At 44.1% G+C, this 17,492-nt stretch overlaps 1 protein-coding gene across 4 annotated transcripts in view; it reads left to right on the top strand.

Moving 5' to 3' along the window:
• Positions 1-17,492, top strand: part of TMEM94 (transmembrane protein 94) — a 52,362-nt gene that overhangs the window by 5,440 nt on the left and 29,430 nt on the right. For 2 of the 4 annotated variants that reach the window (XM_059828330.1, XM_059828327.1), the window contains exons 1-4: positions 8,289-8,342; positions 15,309-15,428; positions 16,122-16,249; positions 16,854-16,990. In XM_059828330.1, the coding sequence (XP_059684313.1) occupies positions 8,289-8,342; positions 15,309-15,428; positions 16,122-16,249; positions 16,854-16,990 (439 nt within the window). Of the gene's footprint in view, positions 1-650; positions 668-2,952; positions 3,080-8,288; positions 8,343-15,308; positions 15,429-16,121; positions 16,250-16,853; positions 16,991-17,492 lie in introns of those variants that run through there. The other 2 variants (XM_059828329.1, XM_059828328.1) reach the window with 2 other exon arrangements.

Below are 17,492 nucleotides of genomic sequence, written 5' to 3'. Positions count from 1 at the left end.
GTGTGGCGAGTCCCTGCTATTGGGTAGGGGTGATGGAGAGACACATGTCTGGTGGTGGGAATTACAGGAGTCCCTGAAACAGAAGAGTCTGGGAGGGGAGCACACAAGAACATTGTGGGCACGGATGCACAGCTCTGCAGATCTGCACATTGCCTGCAGAATTCATGAACTGCTTCAGCTCCTCATTATGTGAAGCTGTTCTTTGAGTGTTTGCAAGACCTCTGTAATGCATATGAGGTTTTTAGTTTGTATGACATAATTCTTGCAATATTCTTGCAGACTTCTTCTTTTGATAAATTATGCATTTGAAAGAAAGCACGCAGATTACATTTTATATGGCTCCAGTGCCAATCCTGGTGCAGAAACTGAGGAAAGATGGCTTCTCATTGTAGCCTGTCTTTGCTTTTTGCTTCAGTTGTCCTAATACTAAGATATCCCAACCCATCTAGAATTAACAGTCTTTGGAATTCTTGGTTCTAAAAGAAAACCCTTTTTAAAGTGTAGTTCCACTTTGAAAAATGAAACATTTCTGCTTGTATTGTATATCCAGATTGACACAGGAAAGACTTGGCTTCTTGCTTTCTGTGTGTGAAGTGTCTACAATGTAACCACGGTTGGCAACTCAAATTGGGGATGTGAGAGAAACTGGACTGCTTCTGGGTTTCAGGTCAGTTTGTTCAAATTTTGGAGAAGCCCTGAGCGTGTGTGATGCTGAAGCAGTGCTGCACACGCCACTGATTACTTTTGCAAGCTGTAGTTATATTGTTCATTATAACAGCTCTTGAATTTCTCTAGACAGGGAATATTCACTCTTCCCAACCAGTATTTCATCTTTGTATCACCCTTGCTGTGTATCCTGCTTCCTAGCACTCAAGGACTTCAGGGTGGTGTTCCTAAGCATGCGGATGATGTGCCTTGAACTTTAAGGAATGGCATGTTATGCGCTCAAGATCACATTTCAGTTTGCTTCCTAAAACAGAATGTCACTCACGGCAGTGCAGCAAATCCTGCCTCCTGCCCAGCTGCCTCCCTGTATGGCCCCCTGCCCTCCAGCCAGAGCCACCCACCGCTGCTAATGATACGGGCTCCAGGGGATTAGCACAGACAGTCCAGGATGTTTTTTCTTGTTCTGCTTTTGTGACTTTGGCTTCCCAGTTACCCAGTTGTGTCACGGATAATTATGCTTTTGAAGTCCAGATCCAGAGAGAAATTCAGGCACTTAACTTTTGTTTGAACGAGTGAGAGCGCAGTGCATAAATCCTTCAGTAGATCTACTAATAAATCTTCTGTCGGAGGGGAGTAAAAAGAAGAAGCATGGATTTATTTCTTAGCCCTTTTATTGTTAGTTACCATTTTCTCCTTAAAATCGTCTCCTCTTGCCTTCCCTTACATTGAAGTCACTCTCAAGTTAGAGGCAAGATACTGAGGCTCTAAGCTGCTGTGTGCAAGCATACAAAAGTACGTTTTCCTCCTTCCCATTCCCAGCCCTCTTTGTCAGCTTCTCTCCAGAAACTTTGTCTGATCCTCTCTTTGCAATTGCTAATTGGCCTGGCAGAGATACGAAGTGACTGAAAATAGCTTCATTCCCTTGGTGTGTGCACATTGACAAGGGTCATAGAACAGAAAAGTAGGGCAGAGTCCAGGCTTGTGGCTCATGCCAGCCAGACGGCAGCCAAAAAATGGCACTTGCAGGTGCTGGTTGCTGTACGGCAAGCAGTTCTTTGATAACGCGCAGTCTGAGTACTGAATGCTTGCTGCTTCTCAGAATGTGGGTGCAGGACTTGCCTGCATGAGAGGAAATACTGACATCCAGCTCTTCAGTGTGGGGCAGCAGTGGCTTTCTGAGTAAGGTTTGGATGCCTTTTGTTTTCCTTGAAATGATGTAGCATCATGGAGAGTAGTGCTGTAGGTGACTGCCACAAGGATGGAATCTCCAGAATCCTTCTTCTTTGAAGGCAGCAGTATGGTATACACCAGGGTAGTAAATCCCAGCTGGCACAAGCCAGTCCTGTTGTATCTAGGAAATGAGTGGGTGGTTTGGATTGATTTGCAGATCTAGCTGCTTCCTTGTTTGTTTGTATTTACAAGAAGTATATGTCGAAGCCTGGAGTTTGTGTGTGATACTAAAAAATAGAACCAAGGTTACTAACCAACAAAAAGACTTTCCCAAGACCAATCATAGCATAATCTTATAATATCTCATTGTGCTTATATATAAGAGAATCCTCTGAAGCAATGTACACAGATCCTTTGTTTTGACCAGAAAAGATGTTTTGCATATGTGGAAGGAGAACAAATTTGTGCCATGGCAGGTCAAAGGGGACATGGGCTAGAAGAAGGATGTGAGTTCCTACCTGAGTTCTGTTAGAGTCCCAGTTTTGCTAAAAAAAAAAAGAAAGAAAAAAAAAAAGGCCTAGTTCCCTGGTAATCTGGAATTGTTTTTATGACTTCTGGCCTATTTAATGGTGGTCAGATACATGCTCAGCCCAGCAGCATAGCCTTGTCAAAGATTGGATGTGTTGTTCAGCAAATGGAAGAATCATTACTGCAAGCTCCATTAGAGATCAGCTGGACAAAGCTCCTGGTAGATAAGAATAGCAAGACAAATAGCCATGGGTGACAGCATGCTCCCAACACCTGGTGGAATCCAGTGCCTTGTCAGCTTTTTTTGGAGGCTTGCCCAAAAGTGTGTCAGGGCTGCAATAATGCTCTTACTCTGAGCTGCAGGGAACTTAATTCATCTACTGCTGCCAGTTTTTGGGGGGGACTTAAGCTGATGGGATTAGTTCTGAGTAAGGGGAGGGTTGCTGTACTATTAGAAGCACTACCAGCTCCCCAGTTCTCCTTCTTTTAAAGACCAATCATGTCATTTGAATTTTGTGAATTCCACCACTTTCTTGTCCTAAAGGGGTGTTATGGGGAGATTGACTGCTTCCGCTTCTGTTTCCACAGACGGTGATATGATAAGTGTAGCCAAGCTCATCTCTACCTAGGAGACATTCTCCCCCGAGGAGCAGTCCTCTTTTGCTGGACATGCTTACAGAACTGCGTAGCCATGGACCTCAAGGAGAAGTGTCAGGTAGGTTTCGTGATAAGGGTCATGCCCAACTTACATGTTGAATCCTTTTAGTTGTCTTTCATTATTTTGGGTCAAGACTCACCATTTGGCGTTATTACATGATGGTATAATCCATGGTTATTATCAAAGTTGAGAGTTCTGTCACCTTCACATTCCTAGGGATGTACTTGCTTGTATCAGTAGGTAAGTCCTTTGCAGGTTGGGACTGAGGCACCATGGTGGAACAACATAGGTGAAGTATATGCTGTCACATATGCTTTGTCTTTCTTGAGCTTTAAGGTAGGGCTTCAGTTCCCTGGACACTTAGCTTGGCTTTATTTGAGAGGCTGAAGTCACTGAGAAGATTTTTTAAATAAACTAAGGTGATGAAATCATCTGAGTCCAGCTTTACTGATGATAAGTGTATGTATTTCTTGGGCAATTGCATGCCTTTCTAGGGAGTGCTGCAGGATAATATTTCTAGACCTAGTTTAGGAAGTGCCAAATAAGTCTAGATATTGTACGGAGGGGCAATCTGTCTCTTGCTATCTTGCCATGCTTTGAGCTTCAAAGGAAAAAAAAGAGAGAGAAGTCTTCCTGAATAGCTGCTATAGAAGCTAGAAAGACATATCTGCTGTGGCTGACAGGAGACTGTAAACTTGGCACATGTTACTACTTCCCAAAAGTAAAACGATTTTGATCACTTCGGTGAGTAGTCTGCTGGTCACTTATGTTTTAGCCATGTTTCAGCAGCCACCTGAGTATTAAATGTACTTCTCACTCAAAAAAGTGAACTGGTCCTAATTCTGGATCCCAATTAGAAATGGGACACATAGTTTGAGACCAGCGGAGAACAAACAGTATACATACCAAGCTCTCAGCTGACTCTGGTAAGAGAACATTCTTGGCTTTCCTTTTTGGTGTCCCTCTCTCCACCACACTATTAGCTTTGTCTGCCAGATCATGTTTGCTGTCTCTGTTATTCTGGGTGCATCCCTTTGTTGCTGTTCTGTTTACAGTGCTTACAGCATCAAGAAGTGGTTTTGTTCATTAGTGCAAAGTACCCGTTAATCACCTAGACTGGGACCTGCTCTAAAACATTACTACAGCAGTGTAAGTGACTTAAAAGGTACTCATTTTTTCACATCAGCTCTTGCACTTGCCTACTAGACTTCTTATTTGCTAGGGTTTTGGTTCTGTAGTGTGCTAGACCAAGAAGGCCTGGGTTTACTCATGCCTGAACCTCTCGCTGCTGGTATGCTCGGAGGATGTGCTTGAACTATGTTGTTTTATATCAAAATGCTGTGTTACTATGGAGGTAACATTACAATGAGGATAATTATCTATTTATTCTCTTGTTAATGACATCATGCGCTAATCTGGTATTGATCATTTTAAGAGATGATGCAATGATCATTCTGTACAGGGGTGTGTTCTGTGTAGGATCTGAGTGCCAACACTGGCATTGCTGCAGCCATGGCAGAGCACAGTGGGGACAGTTTCACTCTAGGCCACTATCTTTGGTTCATCTCTCTCTTTCTCATATGACATTCTTCATTGTACAACACAGGAAGAGCGTGTTGAATTGCTGGACAGGCAGCAGTGTGGACAGTGTTGTAATAGAACTTTAAAAGGCCTATTAGGAAAGTGTCCTGCACAGGGAGACTGCGGGGGGAATCATGGTGTTCTGAAGACCTAGTCGCCTCTCCTAACTTACTGAAGTTTTTTCTCCCTCCTTTCTGAATGGGGATTAAAAGTGAAGGCAAGAGATCATCACACTCTTTTCAATAGGAAGTAAAAAAACCCATTGATACATACAGCTACATTTTACAACTTACTTTGTTTGGATTCTGAGGAAAGACCATGGTTTTATTCTTGTTAGCAGTATATTATTTGGTGTTAAGGAGTTTCCTCCTTTTTTTTTTTCAATACTGCAGATCCTTGTTTCATCCCCTTTAAGGTGGAATCCATCATCCTTTCCAAAGTGAAGAACTTGGACACTTATATGCTGATAAGGGAATAAATTAACCTGCTATGTGACCTCAGTGGTAAATTTGATGTGGTAGGTTTATTTTGAAACGCTAAAAATAAAATGAACCCAAGTGAAAATATCAGTTCCAAATCTAGTTGAAAGCAATCTCTTTGCTGTAATATATGTGTGTGATGAAGAGTTAGCACTCCTGGAACAGAAGACATGCTCTGAGCACTGCTGCAGCACAGACATGTGTCACTCAGAAGATGAGAGACTTGTCCTCTGGCTCCAGTCAGCTAATACAGTTCCGTTGTCAGAAATGGCTGAGGATCAGTTTGTCAGGTGTAATGTAGGCTGCCTTCCAATTTTTTCCAGAAGTCAGACACTGCGGAGAAAGGCAGAGAGTATTTTAGGAGCAGTGCCAAAACCTTCTTAAATTAAATGTGCTGATATTGTGTTCTTTCCACTCTTCTCCTGATTTTTTAATTTTCTGTGTATTTCTGAAGTGAATTTAATACTTCTGAAAGGTGCCAGAATCTCTGCTCCAAGACCCGTTCAGCATATACCAAGACAGACAGCAACATTGATTGCCACAGGACAGTGTTAGGCTCGTGAGTTTAAGTTACTTTAGACGCAGGCTGTATTTGCAGCAACACCATCTATTAAAAATTATTGACATCATCCATTCCACAGTTACCAATAACAACTGAGCTGTATTACCCAGTGTAATTGCTGCAGCCTGGATACAGCACCGTGCCTCCTGGCCAGAGCCCGGAAATGTATTCAGGGGGCCTGTGCTGTACTCCACATTGCTCCAGCTGCTGCACTGTTGGTCCTGAGCTATCTTGTTCCAGGATGCCTAACAAGAGCTGCAGTCCTACCTTTGGACTGAAAAGTAGCCTAAGTCCTTTGCCTCTTCTCATCTTGCCAGTAACAGTATCTTTGGTTTTTATTCCCTGCTGTTCTCTAAAACCTCAGCTCTTCTTCCAAGGCCTTTTTCACAAACTGATCCTTTTTCCACAGGCGTCTCATCTATGCTGCAGTTTTTGTATGCATCTCAGTCCCTTCCCTCTGCCTTTATACTCAGCCTTTTACTTTAACCTGCAGTTTTATCTTCAGTTCTCAAGTTTACAGCTTCTGCTCTTTCAAAGGCAGCACATTGTTATTTAATGCACAAATGCATGTCCAGATGCAATTTATGATACCAGCTGACATCAGAAGGAAGCTACATAGTACAAATTACTGCCCTATGCAAAACACTTTAGAGCAAGGTCTCTCGACAGTGGGGTAAACAAGAAGAGGCAGTTTGATCCATTTCCATTTGTGTTCATGACCAAAGCTGGAGTTTTTGAGCTGGAAGAAAGTTGTGTTGGGACCTCTTAACTGCATGAAGCACAAGGGTTATTCCTGGTATTGCACTATCACCAGCAAGTTGTTTTGTTCACATTCATTTGAATCTCCAGAAGGTGCAGAGCCATGGGAAACAGATCAACAAGCACTATGATAAGAGGAGGGTGTTACATGTATGTTGTGTGAGGGTTTGTCCATTCTTACCCCATGTTTTTGTTGCTGATCCTTTCTTTTTTCTCCTTACTTTTTTCTTTGTGTTGAAGTGAGTAGGTGAGTAGTTTCTCAGCAGGAAAAGAAGAAGGACGGAAAAATTGTGCCATTAGGACATTTTGTTCCTCTCTGCGGTTTAAAATTGTTGTCTAGGAAACAAAATGCCCTACAGAAGGATGAAGGATGTCTTGCCTCTTTCTCCCCCTGCTTTCTCCTGAAGTTACATTAAATGCAGCATCTGCTTCCCTTCAACTTTGGCTTTAAGAGCTTTGCAAGATTACATACCGATGTGTAATTCAGTGCCAACAGAGATGTGATAACTAGACCCTGTGTTGGGTTTATTGTAAATATTGAGACCTCTTAATCTCTGCGCTTCTAACTTGAAACACGGAATATGGGCTGTGCCTATTTAGGCATCTGAATCTCAGGGAAGGAAAGGAAGTGAAGAGCTTGGCCAGGGAAGGAGGGCGAGTCCCGACACCTGTACATGGTCTTCAAAGCTACATGATATGCTGAGACTGGAAGCCTTTCCAGTGCCTGTCTGTTCCATTTTCTACAGGCCAGCTGTAATCCTTGGCAAGCTATTGACGTGGTTCTTGGCTGGGCCAGTTCTTTACCCTTTTCTATGTGGAATGAAAGTAATTGGTTTAGTGATTGCTCTGCAGAACCGGGAAGTCCCAGACAGAATTAGGACAGCACTGAAGTGGTATATAAAAACCCACTTACAAAGGTGCTTCCTTCCAACAATGAGAAGGAAGCATTCCTGTAGAAGATGAGAATGAGAGAAGGCTCATTCCATCTTTACCTCCGAAGGCCTTTTTATCCCATTACCTCTTGTTCTACTCAGCCCTTTCCTGTCTACACTAGTCCTTTGCCTTCTCTGTGCCACTGCCCAGGTGTCAGTAAATGGGGAGCCCCAGCCATGGCACATGGCTAAGAAGAATTTACACGCACCTTTTGGTTTAGATTGTGAGGCTCAGGATGTATGAATATTGGGTGCTGAGAGGGGCTTTTGCTGCTTTCTCTATCAACAAGAGAAGAGGGAGGGGACACTTCAGATTGGACCTGTAGCCATCTAACTTGTCTAAATAGCAAATGCTTATATTTTTAAATTGAGCTTGAATCCAAAGCTGTGGAGTCATCTGGAAGACTCTCCTAGATTTATGATGGGGAGTTAGTATTCCTGGGTCTCTCTGTCTCAATCTAGTCTTTTTCCTTGCCTGCTCAGGTGTTCCTTCCCCTGTAGTATATTTTATAGCACTTTGTCCTGTCTAATTTGCCATCTGCTTTTCCACAGACCCCTGTCTGTCAGCATCAACCCTTACTGTGCATGCATATCCATCTCTACAGGCAGGGAACCCAGGGATTCTGTCTGCATCGGCTCTATCTGATGAATGAACCATTCTTACAGACATCTGGTGCTATCCTGGGCAAACTTTCTTCTCTCTCTGCCTTTTTTTTTTCCCTTTCTATCCCTCATCCCCCACCCCCATCCACCGCCTCCTTGCTGGATCTGCAGCGTGACTGGAAACAGGCTGAATTAATCAGCAGACTGGTGCTTCACTCTGCTGCTTCTGTCTCATTCTCTGCAGCGCTGGGCTTTGCACAGTCTTGCTCTCTCTCCCTCTTTGCTCTCTCATTTTTGGAGGGCAGCAGCAGTGCAAGTTGCTGGGGAAGTGGCACAGGAATTTAGCCCAGATGCTCTTCAAGCAGGCTGATCTCTGGATCCCCCACCAAGGCAAATGCCGCAAAGTAAGTTTCTCTCCCTTAACATTTAAATTCAAAATGGCTTTCCCTCTCTCCCTCCCCAACCTGCATCCTGCCTGATGTGATGATGCATGAAGAGCTTTGATGTTTTGGGGAAAGAGGTTATGGTAGGACATGAAGCAGTGAATGATGATTTTAGCTAGAGAGTGGCTTGATGTTGGAGGTGGTGGGGAAAGAAGCTCTGTTTTAAACTGCAGATTTAACCCTAGAACCAACAGGAGGGGCCAAACATGATTTTAGCTGCTGACTCCTGCTTTGCTGTGCCTCTGCCTCATGACTTAAATTTGTCTGTTTCTTCTATGGGCTTTGATCTGTAGCTGTTGAACCTCCTTATCCCTTTGAAACATGTCTAACAGTGCATCTGCTAGGTTGTCTCATAGTTTTAGTCCCCAAAGTCTTCAGCTAAAGAAGTGGGGATGGGAAGGAAACTAACGGGGGGATGAAAGATGTGCTGAAGTTCTGTGGATTTCTGAGCATTGCTGGCCTCTGGGAGGGATTAGCATCCCTTGGAGTAAGCTCTGCATTGGCATAAAGCAGTATGCTGTGTGTTGAAGCCAGAATAAATATGGACCCCTAACTGCTCTCTGAACTTGGAGGAATACTGTAACTGGATAAATTACAGTAATTAAAGCTCGATAATTGCATAGTACAGGTGAGCTTCAAAGCGCTGCATAAACACTACCTCATTTCGCCAGCAGCCTGGTGGGGCAGGTAACTATGGTTGGGGATTTGCTGCTGCAAACAGGACCAAAGAGACAGATCGGGGAATGTAGAGTTTGAAACTGGGCTGTTACCTGAGGAACAGTCGCTTCTTTCTCTGCCGTTGCACTCCTATCATCAGCTGAGGGAGAAGCAAAGCACTGGGCTTTGCATTACCTGTGTCGAAAGGTTGATCATGCCTGTTGGCATCTTACTCTGTGCTTTACGGAGGGCGTAAAATTTGAATGTCATTGTCCGGATTAAAATGGACTCTGTTCACACCAAAATGCAGTGGTGATTCAGACGGCTGATTAGTGTTGCTTTGGCCAGATCTCTGAGAGATCTGTGCACCTGCAGCTGTGTCTCTTCGCAGTGTAAGTCTGCAGGCCCTGCTAGTGATGGGCTGTGGGGAGCCTCAAAGCCAGCGTCCACACTGGAGCCCCCGCAGGCACCCAGTTACCGAACTGTGGGGGCTCTTTTGTCCAGGGGCAGGGGGAGGTCTGGGCTGCCTTTCATACTGTTGCTGCAGATGGAGGAAGGAGACAGTTGTTGACTATTGCTCTGTCCATTAATTTGGGCACTGCTGTGCTGAAGACTTCGCTTGTTCCATTTGATTTGAGACCACCAACAGCTAAGCTGTGGCTGCCAAGCTCCTGTCAGGTGGTATTTAAAACAAGTTTAATAGCTGTGTTCATTGTGCCTTCTGGTACCTTTCCCAGTATGTCCAGTTTTAAAGGCAGTGGTCCCCACAGAGCCATGATCTTCTTGATGGAGCTGCCTGAATCATGCAGGTATCAACATGTATTTCTTTTTTCTGTGCTGTCCAGTAGTGTTCAGGTGGGTTGGTGAATATTATAATCTTCGCAACGCCTACAGTTGGTAGGGGGTTGGTAGTCCCATTATAGAGATGAGAAACTAAGGCTCAGAGGAGCATCCAATTTTCACACTGCCATGCAAAAATCTGTGGCAAAAGGAGGAACAGAATCCAGCTGTTCTGACAATTAGTCCAGAGTCTTAATCAAAAGATCATCCTGTGGAGGAGGACTGTGTCAGGGTGGAGCCTTCTGGTAGCCTGGGTCACTAGAGAAGCACTCTTGCTTGGAGTCAGGGATCAGACCTCTTTTGAAAAGTAACCAGGTGAGCACTAAGAAAGACAAAAAGCATAATTGGGACCAAGGATGTGGGTAGTAAAGGGAAACTTTGGCCCAGAGTGGCCTGTACATTGGCTGTGTTGGCTACATCTGTTATCATTCTGTAGCATGGATATGCCATTTCAGGCGGTCTGAGCACTAACTCAGTAGCCACAGTTAGACAGAGCTGTAGCATACTCATGTATGATTTGTTTTAGAACAAGAATAAATCCCTCTCTAGCACTAGCCTGCTGTAAGAAATGTGGCCCCAAGAAATTGTTTGCTGTCATGTGAATGATGTCTGCCATTGTCTCTGATGAGACCCAAAAAAACCCACTATGTGTCATATTGTGCCTTATCCTAAGCAAGAATCTGACTTACAGTACTAAATGCAAATATATTTGGTGGAGTTACTCCTTCTCACGTGGTTTTGAAACTGTGAATAATGCTTACATTTCAGGAGGTGTAATCCTTGAAGTAGATTAATAGCCTGCAAAATGTCATTGTTAAATTAAAAACTGCCTTCTTTTTCTGTTAAGAAATGCAAAATAGCTCTCAGAAAAAGGAAGAACATTCTGCTGCCTAGTTTCCCGCCTCCAACTGTTTAAATCTGAAAAGCAATTGAGTAGAAGTGTTAAAAAAGGGGCCTAGTGTATACAGCCTGGAAAGAGGGAAACAATCTGACAGCTGCCTCGTAGGGGTTTTCCATACCACTCTGAGTCAGAGGGGTGGATCTGCAGTCTGTGAAAATTGAAGCTTCTAGCAAATCTTATGTTTTCTATTCCCTTATTTGTTTAAACAGTCTTTGTAAAGGCAGTACATTCAAGTGTACAGCAGCCTTGGTGAGAAGCCCTTATTCTGCAAGAGACTGAATCCACAGAGGACAGAAGATGATTCAACCCACTTTGCTCTGTAAAGCAAAGAATATATTTGGTGCTCCACTATTATTTAAAAAAACTGTTTGGCTCATGCGATACAACACCACATATATATATCAACATTTACTGGTACAACAAATATATATGCAACTATGGGTGCGTAATGGCTGTATGAAAATATAAGAGGACTTATACTAATATTTTGTGTCCATTTCTCACCTGTATACATTCTGACCTCTGCTTGTTTGTTCCTCTTGAAGAAGGAACTGTCCATTCATCAGATAGCAGAGAGTGTGAGAATAGCTGATAAACTTTTAAGATATTCTTGAATGGTTCTATATGTAAAAGAACAGGATGGGAATTTTAGGGAGAGAGATCAGGAACCAGTGGTGGTTTTGTGTGAGGATGGAGCTGAGCTGCGGGAAGCAGACACGAGTAGGTGGTGATGGTCAGAAACAACTTCACATTGTGAGAGGAAAAATCAGAAGATAACCACTCTTTTCCTACCTATCGGTCTGAAAACGCTCCTGCAACCCATGAGGAAGGCGAAGGAAACCTTTTTGCTGTGAGCCAGGCAAGGCTACAGATTTAAACAAGCTCCTGGATCATTGGGTATTTTGCCAACTAATTTCCCCCTGTCAAACTACGGAGGGCCAACTGAGAGGAGAAGGCAAAGAAAAGTCTACAGATTCTGTGGCTTCCCATCCCCTAGCTATTAGCTGCTTCTTGTCTCCTTCCTGAAGAGCCAACCAGCTCGTAAACCTGGGCATTTGCTAGATCTAGCTCAGGTTCCCTTTCCCTAATGTTTGCAGGCAAGCTAAGCAGTAATTTAACATTTAGGATGTTTACTGAAAGTGGAGAAAAGAGGAGCCCATTCACGCATCTTTTCATCTTCCCATCTAGTCTGCACCTCAGCGCGTTCATTCCCTCTAGAAAATGAAATCACATATACAAAAAAATGGCCTGCACTGTGTTCTTTTTCCTTAATAGCCATCCTGCAGATTACAACGCTAAGAGAGATGCATTATCGTCTGCAAGGGAGAGGTTTGCAATCATCCCGTGTTTACCTGGCTTCAGTCACGCCTCTCGGACCATGGCTGTGATAGCCGGGGCAGGGGTCAGCTCCAGAAGAGCCGTAAGTGCACTTAGGGGCTCATGTGCTTTCCAGCCTCTCGGGGCAAAGGAAGAAGCAAGTGCTCATTTTCTCCTCAGGACTTTTTCCCTTTAGGCATGGGCAAAAGGAAAGTATAGCCTTTTAAAATGCCTCCTGATATACCCATCAGAGGTTTGTTTTCACTGTAACCTGGAATTTACTGTCTGTTTTTTCTTTTTCTTTTTTTTGTTCTTCAGAGGAAACCCTATGCTAAGGCAGCTGGGTGGGAAGGTGTCTCACTGTTTTTGTTTTGACCTGAAAATTAGCAGGTTACTCTTTGAATTCAACTTTCCAAAGCAAAGATGTGAATGTTGAGATTTATATTAATGAACTGACACCTCCTGTGAATGGCTTCTTCACCCTGGGGTGCTCACCTCCTGTTTTGTGGCAGGAAGAGCACTTGCAGCTGATGAAAGGCTGGGAAGATCCCTCTGGGACAGCTTAAGAGCACCTAGGTTTGCATTATACGAAGATTTACTTCAGGGCATTTGAAAAATGCCTCATTAGCAGTTGATGACTTAGCAGGGCAGCTCTTGTTGTGAAAACCTAGAGCTGCCCCTTGCCAGGAGCTCAGGGTGGCTCTTCTCACCTGTCCTTTTCATTCCTTGGTTCCCAGCGCTTTCCTTTTGATGCTCACCAGCAGTAGGTTATCTGAGTCACCGCAGGCAGCCTCTCACTCACGTTATTACAGTGTTTGTTTACCAGGCTGGCTCTGCCTGCTTTGCCGAATACTCCATGTTTTAGGTGTCAGGATGGGTGTTTTAACAATCCTGCCCTTCCTGCTGTTCTTCCTCCCCAGCCCTGCCACACTCTGCACTTGTTCTTTCTCACCTGTTACAGCCACCTTCCTTTGTGGCTGCCCTTGCCTTGACTGATACTACGGCAAAACAGTAACTCCTGTGTAACGACTGGAGCAGGTGTGCAAGTATTTCAGGAACCTTTTTGATTACCTCTGGATTTGCTGCCTTTTTCTGCTCGCTGCCTGCTGTGATGTGGCAGTTTCTCTTTCCAGGCAGTGTGTGACTGTACTAGATGTTGGCATTAAGTGCAGCTTTCCTCTCCTTCTCTTGCTCTTGATGTATCTGTTGGAACCAGCTTGGTGTCTAAGCAGACTTTGCTTTTCAGTTAAAGCCCCCCTTATTATTGCTGCCTTTCATTCTGTGTCTTTTATTTATCTGTCTGCTTTCCCTGTGTTGGAGATGGTGAGTGTTTTTATGGGTGCTTTGCTATGCCCCAAACAGGCAGCAGTCAGCGGAGAGAGAGAAACCTTATTGTCACTTGCTCCGCGTTGCTCTCAAGCACTCCTGTTTGCAGCAGTCCCGTGGTGCAGCAGCATGTCCGTTGCCAGCTACGCTGCCTGCCATCTTCTCCTCTGGGAGTCTTTGAGAGACTCCTATGTTTAGTCCTGTGCTGATGTTACCTGGGCTGCTTCCAAGAACAACACAGAACTGCTTCCTCTATTCCTAAAACTGACACAGAGAATGAAAACTACAGCAGGATTATTTTTAGTTTTGTAAAAGTGCAGCTAAAGCAGCATTGCTAGACTCTGCCTGGCCAAAATTTGCTGTTTCAAATTGTCCCTGATAGGTGGGGAGTGTGTGTGTGTGGTAGATGGTAGTTTAAAGAGCTATTATAGAGCTATTAAAGAGCTATTATAGCTATTATAATATCTGCTATTCCTGGACGCTTACATTTCAGTTGTGGATTGGACTGTCAATGCAAATAAGTCTGAAGTTTGAGATGAGTTTCTGGTATATGTTCATCATGAAACCACTCAGTTAAGGAACAGGAAGAAAAGTGCAGATCATAGCTGAGCTGCACTTGCAGAGTTGGGTGCATGCATGCAGCTCCTGAAGAGCAGAGCTGCTGCAGTTTGAGACCACGGTGGATTTGGCAGGGCTGGGAAGAGCTGGTGACTGCAATAGCAGGAAGAGCTGCAGCTCCTGCCTGAGCTGTATTTGCTGGGCTGTGTGTCACACTGGTGGGGACCGGAGGCGGAAGCTTTCTGCTTGCTTTGTGTTCAGTAGTTCTGTACTCTGTAAACAGTATGATACACCTGAGTGTTTCTAATGTGCAGGATATCCTATGCACTGTACACCCTCAGGGTGTTTGTATTAAAACATGAAATGCAAGTGAGAACTTTTATTGACCAATACGATGATAAGTGCTATAGCCCTCTCATAGCCACCTGCCTGCTTTTCCTTCATTCACTTTCAGTGATCTGGTACCCACAGTACCTCACAGCAGCCTCTATGATTTGAAAGGAAGGTAAGTGCTTGTGTTCTTGCCCCAGAAATGCAAGCATTTGCCCCACTTTATTGTTATCAGCATCAGATGGCACGCTCTTGGTTTGCGTCCGTTCAGGCTGCTGTGTCTTTGCTGAAGAGTGAGGGAGCAGTGGTCTGGACTCTGTGTGCTTCCTCAGCACTGTATGTTCACACAGTTCAGCACTTAAATCTCCAGTGCTTTCTTTTGTAAAAGGAGGAGTTGATGCTGGAGTCGTGTCTCTGCCTGAACTGATGCATTGCCTAGCACTTAAATCTGGAAGTTTCTGTGTCAAAGTAGCCACAGAGGCAGGATTCGTAACCAAAAATTTGTAAAGAGCAGTTGTAGAAATCAAACCACTCTTGTTTAGAATTGCAGATATTCTACTACTTAGTTGTTATTACTGTTAGCAAAATCCATCCTGTATCATTAAAATTCTACAATAACTGTCTGTGTTCTGTTGTCTCTACAAGCTGATACCAGTTCAAGCCTGTGTAACCTCAGAGGTGAGCAGCCTCCCTTTGTATTGTCCCCAGACTCTGCTGATTAGAATCTTGTTTCGCAGAAAAGACTTGGTAGTGTGCTTTGATAAAGTATTTATGTGGCACAGTCAGGACCGGTTTGTTTACCTGATATTATCTAGGTGCTCTAATTCCAGCCAGCAGTCTAAAGTTCACAGGAGGGAAGATGATTTCAGGAAAATGGAGAATCAGACTGGTGATGATGAGTACAGGGCATTCATGGTAGGGTGCTCACTCAGACACCAGGAAAAAGCCTAAAAAGAAAATAGGAAAGCACTAAACAGTTTGTTTTTCTGGCACCTCAGGATGAGATGACCTCAAGTTTGGGCCTTACCACAAAGAAAGCCCTCACAATCCTGAGAGACCAGTTGTCAGCACTGCTGGAGGGGCATCAGAAGGAACGGAAAAAAGTGACTTCATGGAAGGTGAGGCACCAAAGAGCACAAAGTTGGGCATTCAGTCTCTCCTTCTCAGAGCAAAGCTGAAGATTAAGCAAAAGTTGGCTGCATTCCCTCCCAGACTGCTGCTGCAGAGTGCCTGGGTGTAGAACTGCTAAAGTCCTTGGGACCCAAGCAAGGAATTACTTAAGGGTATGTTTCTCTCAGCACTTCTCTCCTGGATGCTGGAGCTCTACAGGAGCTTAGCTTCACCTGTGAATGATCTAAGCGCTTCAAGAGCCACTAATGGCAGTGTGCCTAGGGGGTCTGTATCAGGTGGAGAGAGCGAGCTGTGAAGCTCAACAGTCTCCCCTTGTCCACCATGTTTGTCTGGCGTGTGTGTTGAATACAAAGTGCTAGTGTTTATGCACAGTACGTAAATGTCAAAAGTGTTCCTCTCTGGGTTAGTGACAATGGGGCAGCCTGGCACAGAAGCCCTTTCATTCTTCCAAGCAAGAGTGAAGCAGAGAGTGTTCACCCAGACTCACCAGCTGAGCATCCATTAGTGCTGTAGCATTCGCATAACTGATCTGGGATGCTCTTTATGATTTTCAGGGGTTTTACAAAGTTGTATTCACCCTGGAGTGTCAACTGCTGCCTTCACCCTTTCTCACTCTGCTTTTTCAAACGTCTGGCTCTGTATTTCATGAATGCTGACCGTCTGCTGCTCTCCTTTTGTAGGAGGTGTGGAGGAGCAGTTTTCTGTACCATGGTAACCGTTGTTCTTGTTTCCACTGGCCTGGTGCATCTCTCATGCTTCTGGCAGTGCTGTTGCTGCTGTGCTGCTATGGGAGCCAGCCACAGGGGAGGTAAGTAAAACATCCTATGCTGGTTAACTGAGGCAAGGTGGTAGTTTTACATCGTCTTGACACTGTGTGTGGCTGACATAACAGTGTTGTCCCTCATTCTGTCTAGACATCTAGACATTAGCATACTCATACTGGTAATTCTGTTCCTATCAGTCCTTTTCACAAAACTTCAGCCAACATAATTCTACTTCTAATAGACCCATAGAATGTCCTGTGGAGAGACTGAGATTTTTTTTCTACAGTGTTCCTAGATCTTGAAAAATCCTAAGGCCTTATCATACTTAAGAAGGCTTTGAAACTGGAGAAGTTAATGGCTCATAGGAGAAGTTACTGTGCTGTCACATGCAACATAGCATGCCTTGACCATATTTGTAAGGGTATTTTTTTAATTGAGATGGGTCCTTTCAGACTTCTCTGGTGGCATTATTCTAAAGAAGTGTGATCACAGCTCCCCTGCTTTTCTTTTTTAGCCATAAGTCTGAGGGATGTAGGAATAAACAACCGAGCAGGTGTGCATTTATCTCTGTGGGTGACTGGCAGTGTATTCTGCTCATTTACTCAAACCTCATCTGCTTTCTGCTTTCTTCTGTTTTGCTGTGCAAAGCCAAGGTGCTGAGATAGTTAATGCACTGGCACTCTTCCTCCTTCTCCTCTTGGATCTCTTCATGATTGGGCGTCAAGAGAGGCTGAAGTGCAGAGAGGTGGAGAGGAGACTTCAGACAATCGTTGATAAGATAAATGGTGAGGTCTCATTCATCTGTCTATTTGCATTTATGTTTTCCTCCCATTGGATTTTTCTCCAAACCTGATCACATACGTTACTAATTGAGCTTACTAGCCTTCCCCTGTGTTACACAGAAATGGGCTGTGAGAATTGTGTCCTACTCATGTCTGTCCTGTAGAATAGTTATTTTGAGCTGTCATGTGGCCATGTGCTTCCAATCTGTATGTTATCAGGTAGGCGTCTGTTATGTCTGTGCTTTGGAGTAATTTGAATCCTCAGTATCTTACAAAAATATCTGCCTTGCAGCAGATGATGAGGGAAGAATACGTGGGGTTGTACCACAACATAGGACAGGAGGAAATAAATTGCTGTGCGTGAGCATTGTCTCAATGGGGGCTTTTGAACCTGAGGAGGCAGTTCATTTCAGCGTGGCAGTTTTGAGGACAGCCTTTAGCTTTTCCGTTGTACAACTATATATTTAAGGTTATAGAATGACTATGTTTAGTTGTTAATACTGGG

This window comes from Gavia stellata, chromosome 22, assembly GCF_030936135.1.
Source record: "Gavia stellata isolate bGavSte3 chromosome 22, bGavSte3.hap2, whole genome shotgun sequence".
In the NCBI taxonomy this organism is placed as follows: Eukaryota; Metazoa; Chordata; class Aves; order Gaviiformes; family Gaviidae; genus Gavia; species Gavia stellata.
Note: the sequence above shows the minus strand (reverse complement) of the source record. Positions and strands in the feature narration are given on the sequence as shown.